Source organism: Nelusetta ayraudi, unplaced genomic scaffold (genome assembly GCF_046127955.1).
Source record: "Nelusetta ayraudi isolate G7.1 ecotype Tasmania unplaced genomic scaffold, CSIRO-AGI_Nayr_v1 ptg000071l, whole genome shotgun sequence".
In the NCBI taxonomy this organism is placed as follows: Eukaryota; Metazoa; Chordata; class Actinopteri; order Tetraodontiformes; family Monacanthidae; genus Nelusetta; species Nelusetta ayraudi.
The window spans coordinates 247,970-265,277 of record NW_027466121.1 but is presented as its reverse complement, the minus strand read 5'-3'; the positions used below and the strand labels follow the sequence as shown (position 1 = coordinate 265,277).

Genomic DNA, 17,308 nt, shown 5'->3' with positions numbered 1-17,308 from the left:
GGTGAATGAAGCGAGCTCGGGATGCCTGGAGGTGTAGCGACTCGCCGCGGGAGGAGCAGACAGGTGAGAGGTGCCTCGTGACGATCGCTCAAGCACCCCCCCCCCGCGCCACCCCCCCTGCCTTCAGGGCAGTGAGGAGGGTGGGCAGGTTCACATTCTTCATGCTAATCCTTTAGTTCTTTGCATTTTTTCATTATAGATAAAAACAAAAACCATTGCATCTCCAGCAGACGGGAAAAAAAAAAAAAGCCTTTTTTTTTCTTTTTAAGATCGTAGCCTTTCTTTTACAAAGCAGCATGTGCCCTCGAACCCAGAATGGATTCCAGAGTGAAGGCACAGCTGCAGCTGCCTGATATGATAGTCCACTGTCCATTCACACACTGTTTCCATTAACTTGTCCACGTGCATGTAGGTGGACGGCATGCATGATCACCGAGATGCATCTGCGCTGAAGATTCTGATGAGTCTATTAAGTCTTGTTAAGGCCACTCAAATGTTTTGCAGCGCGACCGTGATCAGACATAACTTGTGTTATGCGTCAGTGGGAGCCTCCAATAGCTGCGTTTCCATTACCAAGTACTATTTGCGATTTGCAGGTGTTGCCATTGAATGGTGTGAAGCGCATAAGCTGTAATTCTCGTAAAAATCTTGTCGCTGCGAGATTTACGAGAATGACGTTGCGTTTGTTTGTTTACATTTGTTTGCTGTCAAGAATGGTTGTTATATTTTTCTCTTTGATTACTTGTAAAAAAATATTGCGTCTCCTCCTCCGTCCAAACATAATGCGCTATTTTTACTTTTTTCGAAGTTCCCATCATTTTTATTGCGATATTTAGGTTTTTGCGCAATTCTAGGGGTAACGGAAGCGCAGCTCGTGTCATCCTGTTTGCCTGTGCTAATGGCTCTGTAGCAGAAAGTGCTACCCTCTTATTCTATATTTTTGCCAGCTTTTTTAGAACCTGGCAGAAGTCGAGACCTTTCCGTTTTTAGCATGCATATGTCGTGGCTTGTTTAAAATGTGGCCTTAGCCCTCTGTTTACAACGCCCAGAGTTGCTGCTGCTGAAACTGGCCCTCTGTTGGACATGTTTGGAAGGGGAGATAGCTGGCTCAGTGTTTGCGCCGCGGCAGCACAAGTTCAACGTGAGTTGAAAAGGGTACGAAAGAGAGGAGACCTCCTTATTGAGTGGCCTACATAAGAGAGGGGAGGTTGGGGGAGGGGGGGGGGGGGCGTCTCGTTTGCCAAATCCTCTCACACAGATCCGTTTCACTCTCATTAGCCCCTCGCATTTGGTTTACGGCCAGTCAGTACCACACACGGCGGCGTTTCTGAAATACCGCTGAGATGCCCCGGATGCCTCTGCCTTGCGGTTCGTGTTTTGTCTAATTGCGGGGTATCATTTTTTTATTTTTTTATTTTTTTTTCCAGCTGTACCTTGAGTCTCCAGAGGGGGTAGGTGGAGTCTGGGTCCCTGTTGAAGAACCTGGTGGTCTTTGTCCCTGAGCTCAACAGATACTCCGCCGGCAGACCCTGCGTCTGAGAGATGTACCGTATCTGCAAGGCACACACACAAAAAAAATGCATTGAAGACTTTTCCCCCCCACTTTTTTTTTTTCTTTTCAAATGCACGACTGAAACACAAGTTGCGTTTAATTCCGAAAAGGGGGACGAGGTGAATCTCAGCGTGTCGTCCCTGAAACTTTAGGACGGATGTTCTTTTTGAAATCTCTGAAAAAGGAGTCCCGGGGGCGGGGGGTGTAAAATAAAGAATCTTGTCTGACATTTATGACTCCAGACTGATCCCGCTGAAATATGCATGGCGCCCAAACATGACCTCAGCTGGAGAGCCTCAGATTGAGACTTGCAAATGAGACACTTTGCCAAGGTTTTCGCGCGCAAGAGAGACAGAGAAACAGAGAAACAGAGAGAGAGAGAAAAGAAAAGTAAAGGGGCTCGTTCGTCGACGGGGCGCAACTTTCGCTCAAGGTTCTCCCACCGAGGCTCGTCTGACTGATAGCTGGAGAGAGGGGAGCGCCGCAGAGTCTTGCTCCGGAGCGCAGGGGCTGCGCTAATTGGACAAGTGGCTCTGTGGCATCTGTTCAGATAAACACGGAGGCTGAGCAGGAATCATCAGGGGCTGTCAGGGTGGGTGGTTGGGTGGGTAGGGGGGAGGATTAGAGAAGCATCCTACCCTCACAGAGGGAATGAGGGAAGGAGGGAAGGAGGGAAGGAGTCCGGGCAGGCGTCAGAATGCACGCACTAAAACGCTAAACATGCAACGTGGTATGTATGCGGGCACGTTCGCTCCGTGTTACCTGATCGTACTCCGAGGCCCCCGGGTAGAGGGGCCACCCCAGGAAGAGCTCGGCGATCACGCAGCCCAGGGACCACATGTCGATGGCCTCGCAGAACGGCAGGCCGAGGATGATCTCCGGAGCTCTGCAGAGGAGAGAAGAGAAAACACACTCGGTCACTTCGGTGGAATTGTCGGATTTTGAATTGTTGCATTGTACTGCATTCTGTTTATTTTCATTTCGTTTTCGTTTCGCAACAATTTCGTTGTACCTTTGCTTTCATTTCAATTCAATTTTCAATTCAATCCCAATGCACGAGACGCACACGGAAAGACGAGCGCCGAACAAAGGATCTTCCCTCCTGCACTGCGCGTGGCGAGCGGCCAGCTGGGGAAAGTGCTCCGCAACGTTCCTGCTGGAATCACCCAAGGCGAGCAGTCGCTCAACTAGACACACGCCGTGTCGCAGTTCCGCAACATGTGGTGTTCAATTTTACATTAAACTGCAGCAAACAAGGGGAAAAAAGTTTCTCAAGAATGTTGTGGAGGGCGGGTTCCAAGTCGTCGCCGTGCTGATAAGTGATTGATGACAACGCAGTGGCTTCCAGCGAACGCGGGGAGGGTGGGGGGTGGGGGGGAGTCAGCGGTCCCGACGTTGAGGAGGAGGAGGAAGGGAAGGATGAGAAGGAGGCGGAGAAAGAGCAGGAGGACGACAGCGCAGCCAGTGTCGCTCAGTCCAAGGCCACCAAGCGCACGCGCGCATGTACTCGCGCACGCACACAGCCACTGTGCTGGAAATGGGAATCTGCTGCGTTCAATGGGAAAATTTGCGTCAGATGTCGGAGAGGAGCTGCCGTCCCAACTTCCACTCAGCGCGATGCGCATCCTGTCAGAAAGACTAATGCAGTCCCAGCGAGCGCGCGTCTCTAACGGAGCTTAAAATAACCGGGAACGCAGTGACGCTGCTCCCTTAACGAGACAACAAAGAAACTTTCAAGAGGTTTTCCAACAGCTTTCGTCGCTTCCCCCCCACCCCCCCCCACCCTCATCATCATCTTTTCTTTTTTTTTGGGATCCAGAAAATTTATTGGTAGAATTACACTTGGTGATCTCTTTCAAAAAAAAGAACAAAAACACAACAAACAAGTCGGGGGTTTCCACGAAAGGAAAACAGAGCGCTTGCTGCCCTGCGACCGCCGCCGCGGCTGACATCAGGGGCCGGCGAAGCACAGGCAGAAGCTCGGGAAGGTATCTCGCAGAGTCGCCCGCGCAGAGCCCAGTTCACAACGCCGCCGTGACCATGGCAACCGTGGCCGGCCACCCCAAAAAGCCTCCGAGGCCCCTGACAGAGTTTTGGCCGCCGATACAGAAAACGAGGGTTCCTGGCGGCGGTCCCGCTGCGACTGCGGCTGCCAGGAGGACAGAGAATGCGGACGGGGGATGGGTGGGTGGGCAGGTGGGCGGGTGAGAGGCGAGGGGCGACTGCTGGACTTTATTAACCTGTATTGAGCTGGTGGGTTAGTCAGAATGACTGAGTATAAGCCCGCAGGAAAGAGCGAACCTTTTGCTATTTGGCGGCTGCGCATGGATATATTGAGCACGTAGAGGTGGCTCCGCACGTTAGATGGAGGGAGATGTTGGTAGGAAGCCACACTCAGGGCCTGCTTTTGCCGCACGGAAGCCAAAGAAATAAAAGGGGAAAAAAAGCGGCGGCCGGCGGTGAGAACGGCGGTTATTGGCGCCCCGGAGGGCAGCGGCGGAACAGACGAGCCTGTAGCAACGCTATCTCGGGCCACACAAAACAACAGAGGCACCTTGGCAACAGAGCCAGCCGGGACGCCAAAGAGGTGTAAAGGAGTGTGCTCCGGGGCGATAGCGGGCTGAGCGGCGCGGTCTGCTCGGAAATGAAAGGAAGCGGACGCCGAGGCGGCGGCGGCGGCGGCGGCGGAGTCGGCGGGATCCTCCTCTAACAGCCTGTTAGCGAGGGCTCGGGTTTCAGCGCCGGAAGGCACAGTTAGCAGCCGCGCAACAAAAACGTGGACCGCGTTGTGTGCGTGCGTCGTGTGTGTGTGCGTGGGGCTAAAAAGCCAAACCCGGAATGAGACGCGGAGTCTCAGGAAGCTCCTTCGGAGGAGTGAGATCGTCGGTGGGAGACGCACTCGGTCGGTGACACCTGAGGAATCGATGCACGTGCGGGCACACACACACACACACACACGCTCTGAGGCGTCTCCACACATACAGTGTGTGGGTATTGTGATAAACACAGATTTTTTTTTTTTGTCCATGCGTTTGAACTTTCATCCACACACACCAGAGTGGCTGCACCTTCTCTTAAAGGGCCAGGCTGGAGTGGAACTGTTTAATGTCACCAGAATAATAGAACCAGTCTATATATATATAAAAAAAAAGGAAAACTTCCAAAAGTCTTTCAAAATAAATCCTCAAAGTCCTTATTCAAAAAGTTCAAAAAGTGACCATCACATCTATAAAATGGATCTTTAACTAAGACTAATTGTGTGAGAGGGCGGAGCCTGGGCCTGACGGACAAGTGAGGTCCCGCCCATCGATCATTTTATATCCGTAATCATTCGTTCGACAATGGAGAGCTGGCTGACAAGCTAACTGACAGGCAGTCGGTTTGCAGAGCGACTTTTTTTTTCACTTCGCCAGACGGCAAACAAAATTGTTTTCGACAAACATACTCAAGTGCACACGGACGAGGCCTAAAAGGCGTGCGATTGTCCAGCGAGACGCTCGCTGGAGTCAGGTTCACTTTGGAGTCCTTCGGAGGTGAAGTCAGACGCACTCAAACGGTGGAGGCCGTCCGTCGACAGACACAACCGACAGCCGTTTGCGAGGATCACATTCTGTTTGTCTGTTCCAGGCGTCATCGTTTGCGCTCCGCTTATCAAACTGTGAGGACGATAGCGAGGCCGGCAGCGGTCCATCATCATCATCATCATCGTCGTCGTCGTCATCATCATCACAGAAAGTGCATCCTGGGAAAAATATCCCTCCAATGTGATGAAAGCAATCCGCCAGCCCAGTCGAGCAGCTCGGCCCACCATAAAGTCAACGGAACGGGAGTCGCACGCGAGCTGCTTATTTGCATGGGTGTGAGGTAGAACAAAAAAAAAAAAGGTGGTTTGGCGCCAAATACGTGAGAGGAGATGGAGGCCGGCCTTCGCACGGCGAGGGAAACTCTGACGAGAGCCGCAGGAGATCCTTTCATCAAACGACGCCGCGCGGCCTCCACCTGAACTCCGGAGCTTGAACCCCCGCCTTTCAGTTACGCCAATTAACCCAGTGACTCCTCACACCAATCACCATCATCATCATCATCATCATCATCATCATCATCATCATCATCATCACCATGATCACGGCATGTAATTCAGCCTTGCTCTTCTCGCAAACAGACAGCAGAGCCCACTGCAAGGGGTGGGGGGGGGATGGGGGGTCTGACCTTGACCGCGGCTCACATCAAAGAGAGGTTTCGGCTTGTTTCTTTTTTTTTTTTCTGTTCCTTCCTCCCCCCCCCCACTGCCTCCCCCACCCCCCTCTTCTTGAACTTCAACAAAACCTTGAAGTGTAATTAGCGCCGGGCTGTTAGAGCGACCAGTGTTCCCGGAGCCGTGCGCCGTGACCACATGGAGACCTTGAGCGCGATGGAGAGATTTGCTCGGTGTTGATGTTATGCTTGGCTCCGTTTCAGGTTTCAGACCCCGAGACCCCGTTCCTGCGTTACGCTCCGCCGCTCCGCTTTTGGCCGGCCGCTCTCACGGCTTCCCGAGAGCTCCGCCCACTCGGCGGGTGGGAGGGGGGAGAGAGAGAGAGAGAGAGAGAGAGAGAGAGAGAGGAGGAACGTCGCTGGCCGTGATATGAAACCACAAATGCAAATTAGTCTCGAGCGACTCGCCGCTGCTCCTGCATGCAAAGCAGCCCACAGCTGTTGCTGATGCAGGGCCTTTCACTGGCAGTGACGAACAGCCTCGCTCCCACCCCGACGCCACCAGCCCCCCCCACCCCCCCCCCACCCCCAACTCCCTCGCCATAGAACGACAATTCATGCGCAGCACAACCGTCTCATTTCTTCCCTCACCGCCACAGGTGATGGAAACTTACAGCCAAACGGCCCTCGAGTTCATGTTTAAACGCCACCGTGCTGCGCGATATAAATACTGCACTTGAAATAAAGGAAAGACTTCACAGTCAGAACGGGCAGTGAGTTACGCTGCCTTCTGTCACTCTGTGTTTGTGGATGAAAGAGCCAACATGACGCAGGCCCGCCCGCCCGCCGCTGCTCCTCCGTCTGCTCTCGATGCACAGCGGCCGGCGACGCAACGTCCAGCTGCCGCTGCGCTCGTCGCCACAAACCCCCCCCCGAAGAGGCCGCCGCCGCTGCTTCCAACTGGCGTCAGTCCTCCCAGTCAGTGTCACTTCCAGTAAAGTTTGAACATTTATTTAAAGCTCTTTACGGGCCTCGCCCCACCTTATTCATCTGAGAATTTGCAAGCAAATCAGGGATCTGATGTCATCAAACCAACTGCTATTTGAAGTCTCGAGGTCAAAGTGCACAGGTTGAGCTGACACGGCTGAAACCTTTGACTGGTGGTGTATCAACTGTCACCGAGCTGGACCCCAATAACGTGCCAGTTTGAAACGCAGTCAGCCCGTCTGAGAGATGGGGCATCTGTGTTTTAAAAAAACAAAACAAAACGATTGACCGTTTGCAGAGACGTCGTAATCACGCGGTCAGGACCACATGGCGACGCTGGCAGGAAGTCAGCGGGGATCACGTGACTAACCATGAAGACAAAGCACTGAGTCTGACTGCGAACGACACGTGACTTCAACTGCAGTCTGGCACAAAATGCGCGCGCTTAAAAAAACAAAACAAGCGTCGACCCACAAAAACCTACAGCCGGCAATTGATCATCAGCCTTCTGCCCTGCATCCCACCTTGATTGACCTTATCGACTGATTAACGATTATTTGTTAAGTGGCGATTTTTCCTGAGAACCTAAATTTCACAATGAAACTTTTTGAGATTGAGAATTTTTTTTCCTTTACCTTTTTTTTTTGGGGGGGGGGCTTAAAGGTAAAGGTATACAAGTATACACCAAGCCATTTGACAATACAAATCCTGTGTGAAAAATGGTCAACTAATTGCGACTAATTTCATTTCATCGATTAATTCTTAATCGACAATTAATCGATCATCGATTAATTGTTAACATTCCTCCCACCAATGTAGTTTACAGTTTGAAACCGAGTGGCCTCATTTGAAACCAGGAGAGTGCGGGGGTTGGGGGCTGGGGGGGGGGGGGTGTCTCTCGTGTTTGGGTGAACGGCCCTCGACACGAGAGAAAAAAAAAAGGGCGAGGTTGGAATGGAAAGAGAAGAAGACGGAGAGAGGGTGGGGTGGGTGGTGGGGGGCGGGGCAGGGGGTGGCGGTGAAAGGGGTCTGCATGCTGACATCCTCCCAGCTGGCTCGGCCATTGATGAGCCCCGGACCCCCTTTGGGAGGCAGAGATGGCACCGCTCATGAATGGAGCCTTTCTTTTCGCCCCCCCGCCCCCCCACATCTCCTCCACCCCTCCGTTACCAGGCGAGCCAACCCCTCTACACCTTGCCCTGCCCACCCCCCCCGCCCTCTGCCTGCAAGGCCCCCACCGCTCTCAAAAAAACCCCACCGCTTCAAAACTGGGGCGCCAAGGCCGACACTCGCACCTCCCTCCCTCCCTCCCTCCCTCTCGCTCGCCCTCTGCTCCGCTGAACCGTGCCCGCGTTTCGGCGAGCCTGCCAGGCCACGTGCGCGCACGCACATACACACGCGCACGCCCCCGCGCACGGCTGACATCACAGGCTGTGTGCATGTCAGGATGTATCCATCAGGCTGACCTTCCCTCAGCTTGGCTCCAGACGGGGAGGCTGATGGATCCCTGGAACCCTGCAGCAAGTTACACACAAATGCCCAACGTAACACACACACACACACACACACACACACACACACACACACACACACACACACACACACTGGCTGGCTGATACGGTTTGATCACTCTCCTTTGCACCCTCCATGCTTCATCGCTGGCCCTTGTTATACCTACGCCTCAGTCACTTGGAAAGTCTCTGCAATTAACTTTGCTCACCTCTCACTCCTTCCTCTCTCTCTCTGTCTCGCTCCTTCCTCCCTCTCTCTCTCTCTCGCTCCTTCCTCTCTCTCTCTCTCTCGCTCCTTCCTCCCTCTCTCTCTCTTCCCTTCCTCTCTCTCTCTCTCCTTCCTCTCTCTCTCTCACTCCTTCCTCTCTCTCTCTCTCTCTCCTTCCTCTCTCTCTCTCACTCCTTCCTCTCTCTCTCTCTCTCTCACTCCTTCCTCTCTCTCTCACTCCTTCCTCTCTCTCTCTCTCTCTCTCTCTCGCTCCTTCCTCCCTCTCTCTCTTTCCTTCCTCTCTCTCTCTCTCTCTCTCACTCCTTCCTCTCTCTCTCTCCTTCCTCTCTCTTCCTCTCTCTCTCCTTCCTCTCTCTCTCTCTCTTTCCTTCCCCTCCCGCTCTCCGCCTTTTCCTAATGTGAACAGTGTTGTGGGGATTACTCCATAAAAGTAATCCAACTACTGATTACTCCTTTAAAAAGTAATCTGATTACTCCTTTAACTACTTTGTTTCATAAGTAATCAATTACTAATTACTAATTACTTTGTAACAGTTGACAACGTCTTGTTTCCTGCACATAACGCACAACGAACCACAATGTTCTTCGACTGAGACGAGATGAACTCGAAACAATGTTTGCATTTCCAGCTATCAAACGCTTTTGCTGTTTTTTCCTTTTGCCGCCGCCATGCTTGTCGCATGTCAAGGACGTTGCACGCACAGCTGCAGCATCAATCCGTGACATCGTCGTTTTTGGCTATTGTTGTAAATTTCAGGTATTTTGTGGATAATAAGACATTTTTAGCTAGCAAAAAAATTTCTGAAAAGTAATGGAATCGTTACTTGGTTAAGTAATTACGATATAATTACCGCTTTTGCCAGAGTAATCCCGTTACGTCTGTTGCTGTGAATGACTCCCTGCCTCACCCTCCTCACCCGCCGCCAGCCTCCCCTCCACCTCGTCTCCATATTCATGGCCCTCAAAGGGTTCCTTCACACGGAGGCTCTTTGAAGACGCGCCATTGAGAAACACTTTATCTCCATACATTGCACGGTGGTCACCGACTGTGAAATCAATGTGCAGATTTTACACGCCCGGCCCACCCCAACGCCCCCCCCCCGCGGTGCACCTGTGGCTCACAGGAAGACCCCTCTCCCAGAAGACCCGGCTCTCTCTCTGTCTCACACACACACACTTGCGCTGTGCAAACAAGTGCTCTCCCTCCCTGAAATCTTGCGCGGCGCTCGACTCGCAATATTCATGTAAATTTATGTGGCAGGGGCCCGTAGATTGCATCCTATTTAGGAGTGTTTTTTAAAAAAAAAAGAAAAAGAAACAAACAAAACAACAGGTGCTCCAGGTGAGTTACCATCGAAACGCAAGAAGGCGACGTCTGGCTGAGACCATTTTTTTCTCCAAAGGAGTCCTTCAAAAATGCAAGACATCAGATTGTATTAACACAAAGCGAGAAATGACGTGCTTTGATTAACTGTTAAAAAAAAAGAAGAAAAAAGCAGTGGGGCATGGGTAAGATTTTCTGAACTTTAATCCAACACCCATTACGAACATGGAGTATGTTATGTGGTCATAAGCTGCGTTTCCATTACCCCTAGAATTGCAAAAAGTATCGCAATAAAAAACTGGTAATGGAAACGCCTTAAGTTTGAAAACCTGAAATATCGCTAAAAGTTGAGGTGTTTTTTTAGATGTATCGATATGGAGTTATATCGTATATAGTGTCATGGAAACACTTTTACGCATTTACAAGTCAACGGACGCGACGTACGAGGTCACATGACCAGTTCACTTCAAGTGAAAATGGCGATTGGACAGAGGAGGTGCAGGTGTTTCCATTCAATGGAAAGACCCGAAAATCGCAATTGTACATTGTCGAAGTTTTAGAAATATCGCTTTTATTTTGAAAAAAACTGTAATGGAAACGCAGCTATTGAGTTGTCTTTTCACATCAGTTTTATTGCCTGAGCATGTCAGCACTTTCAATACACCAAGCAAAGGGCCGTGTGAGGGCTGCATGAGGGCCGCATGAGCCGTGTGACATTTCACCACCTTTGCTAGCGACTCGTAGCGATGTGGCTAGCCCACAAGCTAACTGGGACTCCACAACTGCGAATTGACAAGTTGCAGACTGACAACACAGACTCGCATCCAACCACTTTTTTTTTTTTTGTTTGCTTTGTTCTTCGTCATGTGGTGAAATGTTTAGCTTCCTTCCCGCCACCGCGGGTCAATATTAGCACTCAGGGACGCTGCTGCTGCTGCATCCTCCCGTCGCGAAGCGCAAGCTGTTCCCCGAAACGGCCGTTCTCGCCGCGGTGCGAGGCGCCACATCGAATGTAACCTAAAAGACACACATTACGGCTCAGCATTCTCTTTCGCTCTCTTCGCTCCATTAGCGCCGCCAACTTAGATGTCTATATAAAAACGCACGGCGCTTCAAAGCGGTAAATGGCACGGCAAATAAATACCTTTCCTCTTCTTTTTTTTCCTTTTTATTCAGCCTGCATCTGACCCGGAAAGTAACTTAATGTGATTCCACCTGCAAAACCACACAAAGCCAATGTGCGGCTGCCTTGCTGACCTCTTGCCTGCCTGCCGCAGAGGTCAAAGGGGCGGACGTGCGGTTAAAGGTGGTGGAGGTGGAGAGAAATGAGAACGTGGGCTGGGTTTTTAAAAAATAATACATGTAAAAAAAAAAAACACAGTAGAGGAGCTGCATGTATGCATTTTGCCATTTTTGCCTGTCTGGTCAGAGAGGGGGGGGGGGGGGGGGGGGGTGCCAGAAAGCATCCGCGGTCGGTGAATGACGGCGATGTGACATGTCGTGATGCTTCTTTCTTTTTTTTTTGTTCTTTGCAAGCAGCCTGGTGGGAAGGCAGCCAATCAGGTCCCCCCCCCTGCATCATTAGAGCGGCGGTGCTGTGACAGACAGACAGACAGACAGACAGACAGACAGACAGGATTAGGTCACTTTCCCAGCCAGCGGCGAGACGGCTGACCCGAACCCTCGGGCAAGCGGCGCCCTGGACTGAGAGGCATCAATCGCCCAGCGAAGAGCAAAACAGAACACGGAACAACGTGCAGGTGTCACGTGCGCGTGCGCGGGCTCGTGCGCTCTCCTGCACCTCGTTTTCGGACGGGGCCAGATTCTGTTCTGCGTAGCCCCGCCGTCAACGAGAACCCAAAAAGGAACAAAAAAAACAAACAAAAGAAAGCGGGAAGAACTCGCTCGAACTCGAATGAAACGGCGGCGACAGAGGAGAAGTTGGACGAGAGAGAGAGAGAGTGAGGGAGAGAGAGAGAGAGAGAGAGAGAGAGAGAGAGAGAGAGAGAGAGAGTGCAGGACAGGGTCGGTCAGCCGGAAGGGAGGAGGGTTCGGGGGTGTTGAAACCGAAGCGTCGATCACTTCTGTAAAATCAGAGCGGAGCGACTCAGCGAGCCAGACTGCCAGCTTTTTTTTTCCCGGCAGGGCCGGCCGAGGTTTTGGCATTGGCCGTACATCACACTGTCATAATCTGCCGCAGCCTTCATTTAAAGAGCAAGAAGAAGAAGAAGAAGAAGAAAAAAAAAAAAAACAGAGAGCAGGACAACAGTCAGAGCGCAATCAAGTGAGAGCCAAACCAATCACGGCCTTATCTGCCTGCTGGACCGACTGTCTGTCTGCCGGCCTGTTAGTTGTCTGTCAGTCTGCCTGCCTGCCTGTCTGTCAGTTAACATCTTAGTCTGTCTGTCTGCCTGTCTGTCTGTGAGCCTGTCTGCCTGTCTGCCTGTCTGTCGGTCCTTGCCGCCTGCCTGTCTGTCTGCTTTTCTGCCTGTCTGTCTGTCTGTCAACCTCTGTCTGCCTGTCTGTCTGCTTGCCTGTCTGTCTGCTTCTCTGTCTGTCTGTCTGTCTGTGAGCCTGTCTGTCGGTCCTTGCCGCCTGCCTGTCTGTCTGCTTTTCTGCCTGTCTGTCTGTCTGTCAACCTCTGTCTGCCTGTCTGTCTGCTTTTCCGCTTGTCTGTCTGTCTGTCTGTCTGTCTGTCTGTCTGACGGACACTGCTGTCATCTCACACCGTCAGCCTCCAGCCTCCAATAACACCAGAAAGATTGGCGACGCCGCGCCCCATTCGCTTGATTTAAGGCGAGAGGGAGATCAAGCGACAGGCCGGGAGGAAGCAAAGAAGGCCAATGAAAATGAAAAAAAATAAATAAATAAAAAAATCGATGTTTTCCTCGTCGGGGGGTGGGGGTGGGGGGCGTCCATCCGTCCTGGACGTGCGGTGGAACAACCTGATGGCCCAGAGGTAAAAAGAAATTTGAAATGCGGCGCCTGGGAGACCCCCTGGTAACCACACGGGGTCTCCCTGCCGGTTCGGTCTGGCACACATTTGGCAAAACACGTGTAGCACGTAGACAGTTTCAATCATGGGCGACGCTCCGGTTGGCTAGTTCCTTGTTTCAGTCCCTAAGAGAGGAAGAGCACGTGTGTGTGTGTGTGCGTGCGTGTGTGTGTGTGTGTGTGGTGGTGGCGGCGAACATTTGCGAGACAAACTGAAGAGAGAAAAGGAAAGGAAAAAAAATGTTCCCCTCCATCTTTCTCACCCCCCACCCCCGCTCCTCTTGTTTGACTACACCCCCCCACCACCCCCCACCCCCATCTGACCCCCCCCTGCCGGCCAGTAATACCATCTCCTGCCTAATCAAATTCCGCCGTGTGTGACATGAATTCTCGGTGCCCAGGGCTGCTGGGGGGACGAGGGGTGTCTGTGTGTGTGTGTGTGTGTGTGTGTGTGTGGGGGGGGGGTGTCTGTAAGTAAAGCTCACGCCTCTCGGCCCCCAGTGGAGCAGCTCGCAGCAGCCCCTCGCTCAACATTTTACATTTTAGCCCTGCACCGGCTGGAACCACCTGGACGTCCCGGAAGCTTCCCGGCTCAGTCCGCCCATCACACGAAGAAGAAGAAGAAGAAGAAGAAGAAGAAGAAGAAGAGGCTGGTGTTTCAGAGCCCCCCGAACAGGACCTCGGCAGGTCACCATGAATTAATCTGATCGTATTCCACCCAAACGGCCGCCGACTCCCCTCCTCCTCCGAGAGGTTCAAATTATCATCAACCATCCACTTTCTGTCTCCCGCTCCATCCTGCACTCTGGGGTGGAGGTGGGGGTGGGGGTGCTGGAGCCAATCCCCATCCCCGTCTTAAGGCGAAGGAAGGCGGGGGGGGGGGGGGGTCACTCTCCGGACAAGCGGCCAGGTTATCGAGGGGGTCGCGGCGAAAAGACAAACTACCAGTCACACCCGCGTTGCACGGCTGCGTCTTCATATTTCACACAGGCAAAAGACACACGCACGTCCTTCCATGCCGAGTGTCGTCGTCCCCCCCCCCCCCACACCCCCCGTCCCCGTCCCCGTCCCCGTCCCCGTCCCCACCCCCCCGCTCGGACTGGTGTCCGCGGGCACGGCCGCCCCGCCGCGCCTCCAGACGCTCTTAACGCCGTTTGTCACGCCGCATTCTCCGCTGACGAGAATTAGAAATGTCATCACGTCGAGGAACAACAGCAGGATTATTGAGGCTTTAGGGAGGAATCTGGACAAATGGGCCGTTCCCCTTCTAGCAGGCCCATCAGGAGGCGGGCGGAGGCAGCCGACGGGACGTGGATCTGGCGTGTGTGTGTGTGTGTGTGTGTGTGTGTGTGTGGAGCTTACTTTGTGAAAAAAAAAAGAAAGAAAAAAGACAGAGGCGGGTGACGGCGGGGGCAGGTTTAGCTTTCTTGTCGTTTTTTTTTTTTTCAGCGCAGAGACTTTAAAGGTAAAATTATTCAAAACAGGGGGGAAAAAAAATGCTAATTGCGCGCTTTAATTAACGCGGAAATGCACGCGGAGATTTTTACGATTCAGGTGATGCTTCCTGCCGACGCGAGAGAGAGAGAGAGAGAGAAAAAAAAAACAAAAAAACAAAAAAAAAACAACCAAAAAAAAAATAAAACAGGTGCGCAATCTGCAATTCAGCTCCGCCGCTCGTTTCTTCTGCCGGAGAAGCCGCGAGAAGCCCGGCAAAGCGGGCCGTCATCATAAAACAGGGGGGTCTTCAAAAACCATCCGTCACGATGACAGGTAATTAATTTGGCGGAGCGACGCTGCCCCGCCAGTCGTTTGTGAGTATAGCCACAGTTAATCACCTCTCAACGACGGCCTGCACAGCTGCATTGTTGCGTGTGCGCGCGTTTTTCTTTTGGTGTTTTTTTTGTTTTTTTTTCTGTCACAAGGACGGTGATAATTCTGCCCCTCTTCTCTTCTACCCCCCCCTCGCACCGCCGACCACGACAAACGATGAAGACACATGCCGCCTTTAATGCGCCGCGCAGTTTAGGTTGGAGAGAAAGCAATCGCCGCGGCGCCGCCAGTCAATAAGGCGTCCCCGCCTTTCGCATAGCCGCACTTGAGGATTCAATTATTATGGGCAAAAATGATTTTTTTTCTTTTTTTTTTTTTTTAATTTCTCGAGCCGTGGCCGTCGAAACGGGCCGGACCTCATCGACGGCGTTATTTCAGCCGGATACTCGCTCCGAAGAAACGTCAGTGCCATTAATGAGTGAATTGCTCCTTTTAATTAATCAGCGTTCACGGAGCGAGAACGATCAGAGGACCGAGCCGCGCTGCCGGTTACAAAGACGCGAAGCGGCGAACGAGTCGATCGATGAGTCACATCGCCTGGAAAGATTTCACATTTCGGTCTAAACTGACCCGAAGGCTTGCCTTGAAAAAAATAAAAATAAAAGCACGGGAAATGCCATATTTCTTACTTTGCTCCTTTAATAAACACTGACCTCCATTTCACTTGTAAAATGTTGCGCGCTCGTCTGAAACATCCATCGGCGTTTCGAATGGTGCCCCCCCCCCCCCCTTCCCACACACTGATGAAATAGCTTCATTTACGTTCATTTCAAAGACGCAGGCAAACTGCGCTGCTGCTGCGTGCGAGACACAAAGGGAAGAAAGGTCACAAAAGGTAACGAAGAGGGAAAAAAAAAAACAACAACACAGAACTCCGGCCGATATCACCGCCTCAGATCGCCGCCTAATGACAGACGAGGCCGCTCGGCTCCTTCCTGGACGCGTCGCACGCCCTTGCCGCAATGACAAGACGAGATGGGGATGGGGATGGGGGTGGAGGTGGAGGTGGAGGGTGGGGGCGGGGAGGGCAGATATGCTTTCAATGCCGTTTGCAGAGGGGGGGGGGGAGAAGAAAAAAAAAAAGGGAAAAGGAAAGAAATAACATCGCCGCGCAGACGCTGGTGTCCTGTGACGGCCCAGTAACTGATGGTTGGCTGCTTGAACCAGGTGTTTCCCCTGTTCTTAGCGGCGCCTTGCCCAGAGGGCAGAGCGTCATCCCTCTCGCTGAACACACACACACACACACACTCACGCACACACACACACACACACACACACACACACACACACACACACACACACACAACAAAGGCATTCTGGCTGTGAACTTCTCCTTTTGTTGTGAGAAAGCAACAGACGTGCTTTACGGCGCGAGCTGCGCGTCGAGCAGCAGCAGCAGCAGCAGCAGCAGCAGCAGCAGCAGCAGCAGCGGCGGCGGTGCTGGAGGTGCCTGCCAGAATCAATGTGAAATTTTTCAAACCGGCACCAAACATGACACATTTACACTTTTCCCAGGCAAGAAGCCGCAGCACTGGCGGCAGCGCGCTGAGGAATTTGCTTCCTTTTCATCTTGTTTGTGTCTCCTGACTTTATTTTGTGCCGCCCGCCTGTGTGAACTCTCGGAGGCTGCTGTTGCTGCTGCTGCTGCTGCTGCTGCTACTGCTGCTGCTATTGTTGCTGTTGCAGCTGCTGCTGCCGCTGTTGCTGCTGCTGCTACTGCTGCCACTGCTGTTGCTGCTGCTGTTGCTGCTGCTGCTGCCGCTTCTGCTGCTGCTGCTGCTGTTGCTGCTGCTACTGTTGCTGCTGTTGCTGCCGCTTCTGCTGCTGCTACTGTTGCTGCTGCTGTTGCTGCTGCTGCTGCTGCTGCTGCTACTGCTGCTGCTATTGTTGCTGTTGCAGCTGCTGCTGCAGCTACTGTTGCTGCTGCTGCTGCTTCTGCTGCCACTATTGCTGCTGCTGTTGCTGCTGCTGCAGCTATTGCTGCTGCCGTTGCTGCTGCTGCTGGACAGGCTCCAAGAAGGACACAGTGTGAAAGCAACACAAGTCTGACCTCCCAGACGACCCCCGACACAGCCAATCAGATCACTCCTTGTCCATGCACAGGCCGTAATGACTGGTCAGTACGCAGGCGTGTGTGCGTGTGGATACGGCCGGTGGAGATTCAAATGGCGGGACGGAGAAGGAGGAAGGGAAAAGAGGTGAGGCGGGGGCAGCTCTGCCGCGCACTTTATTTAACCTCCCCTGCGCTCGGGACAGGAAATCTCCAGAACAAAAAGTTGGCATGTCGGCGGCGGCGGCGGCTGACAGGAAATAAAAACAACGCCGGTCCTCGGCCAAGTGGCAAAGAGAGCCTTGAGGGAGGTTTATTCCAGCGCATTCCAGACTTCATCGCCGGAGGGAGGCGGAAGAGGTGACAGGACGGGAAATGAGCGGGAACGTCGGAGGGGGGGGTCTCAGCTGCGAGCGGCGGAGGGGACACTGGCCCTCAAGTTTCCTCCGTCGCTTCTTTTAAGAGGAGGACGTGGACCCTGCTAGACCCCGAAACTGTCAAAGCAGGTAACATCATCACGACTTCATTTGTCTGAACAAAAGAAAATGAAAGCAAATCAAGATCAACGTTTTTTAGTCGCATCACTTGCATTCCACAGCCTCCCACAGCCCCTCTGGGTGGTGGAGGGGCTTCACAG

The 17,308-nt window shown here is 52.6% G+C and overlaps 1 protein-coding gene across 5 annotated transcripts in view; it reads right to left on the bottom strand.

Annotated features, from left to right (window-relative positions):
* The window catches only part of hipk2 (homeodomain interacting protein kinase 2), a 78,631-nt gene that overhangs the window by 18,784 nt on the left and 42,539 nt on the right, over nucleotides 1-17,308 (bottom strand). For all 5 annotated transcript variants that reach the window (XM_076042527.1, XM_076042528.1, XM_076042530.1 and 2 more), the window contains exons 3-4: nucleotides 2,315-2,438; nucleotides 1,434-1,553 (exon numbers count right to left, since the gene is read on the bottom strand). In XM_076042527.1, the coding sequence (XP_075898642.1) occupies nucleotides 1,434-1,553; nucleotides 2,315-2,438 (244 nt within the window). The remainder of the gene's footprint in view (nucleotides 1-1,433; nucleotides 1,554-2,314; nucleotides 2,439-17,308) is intronic.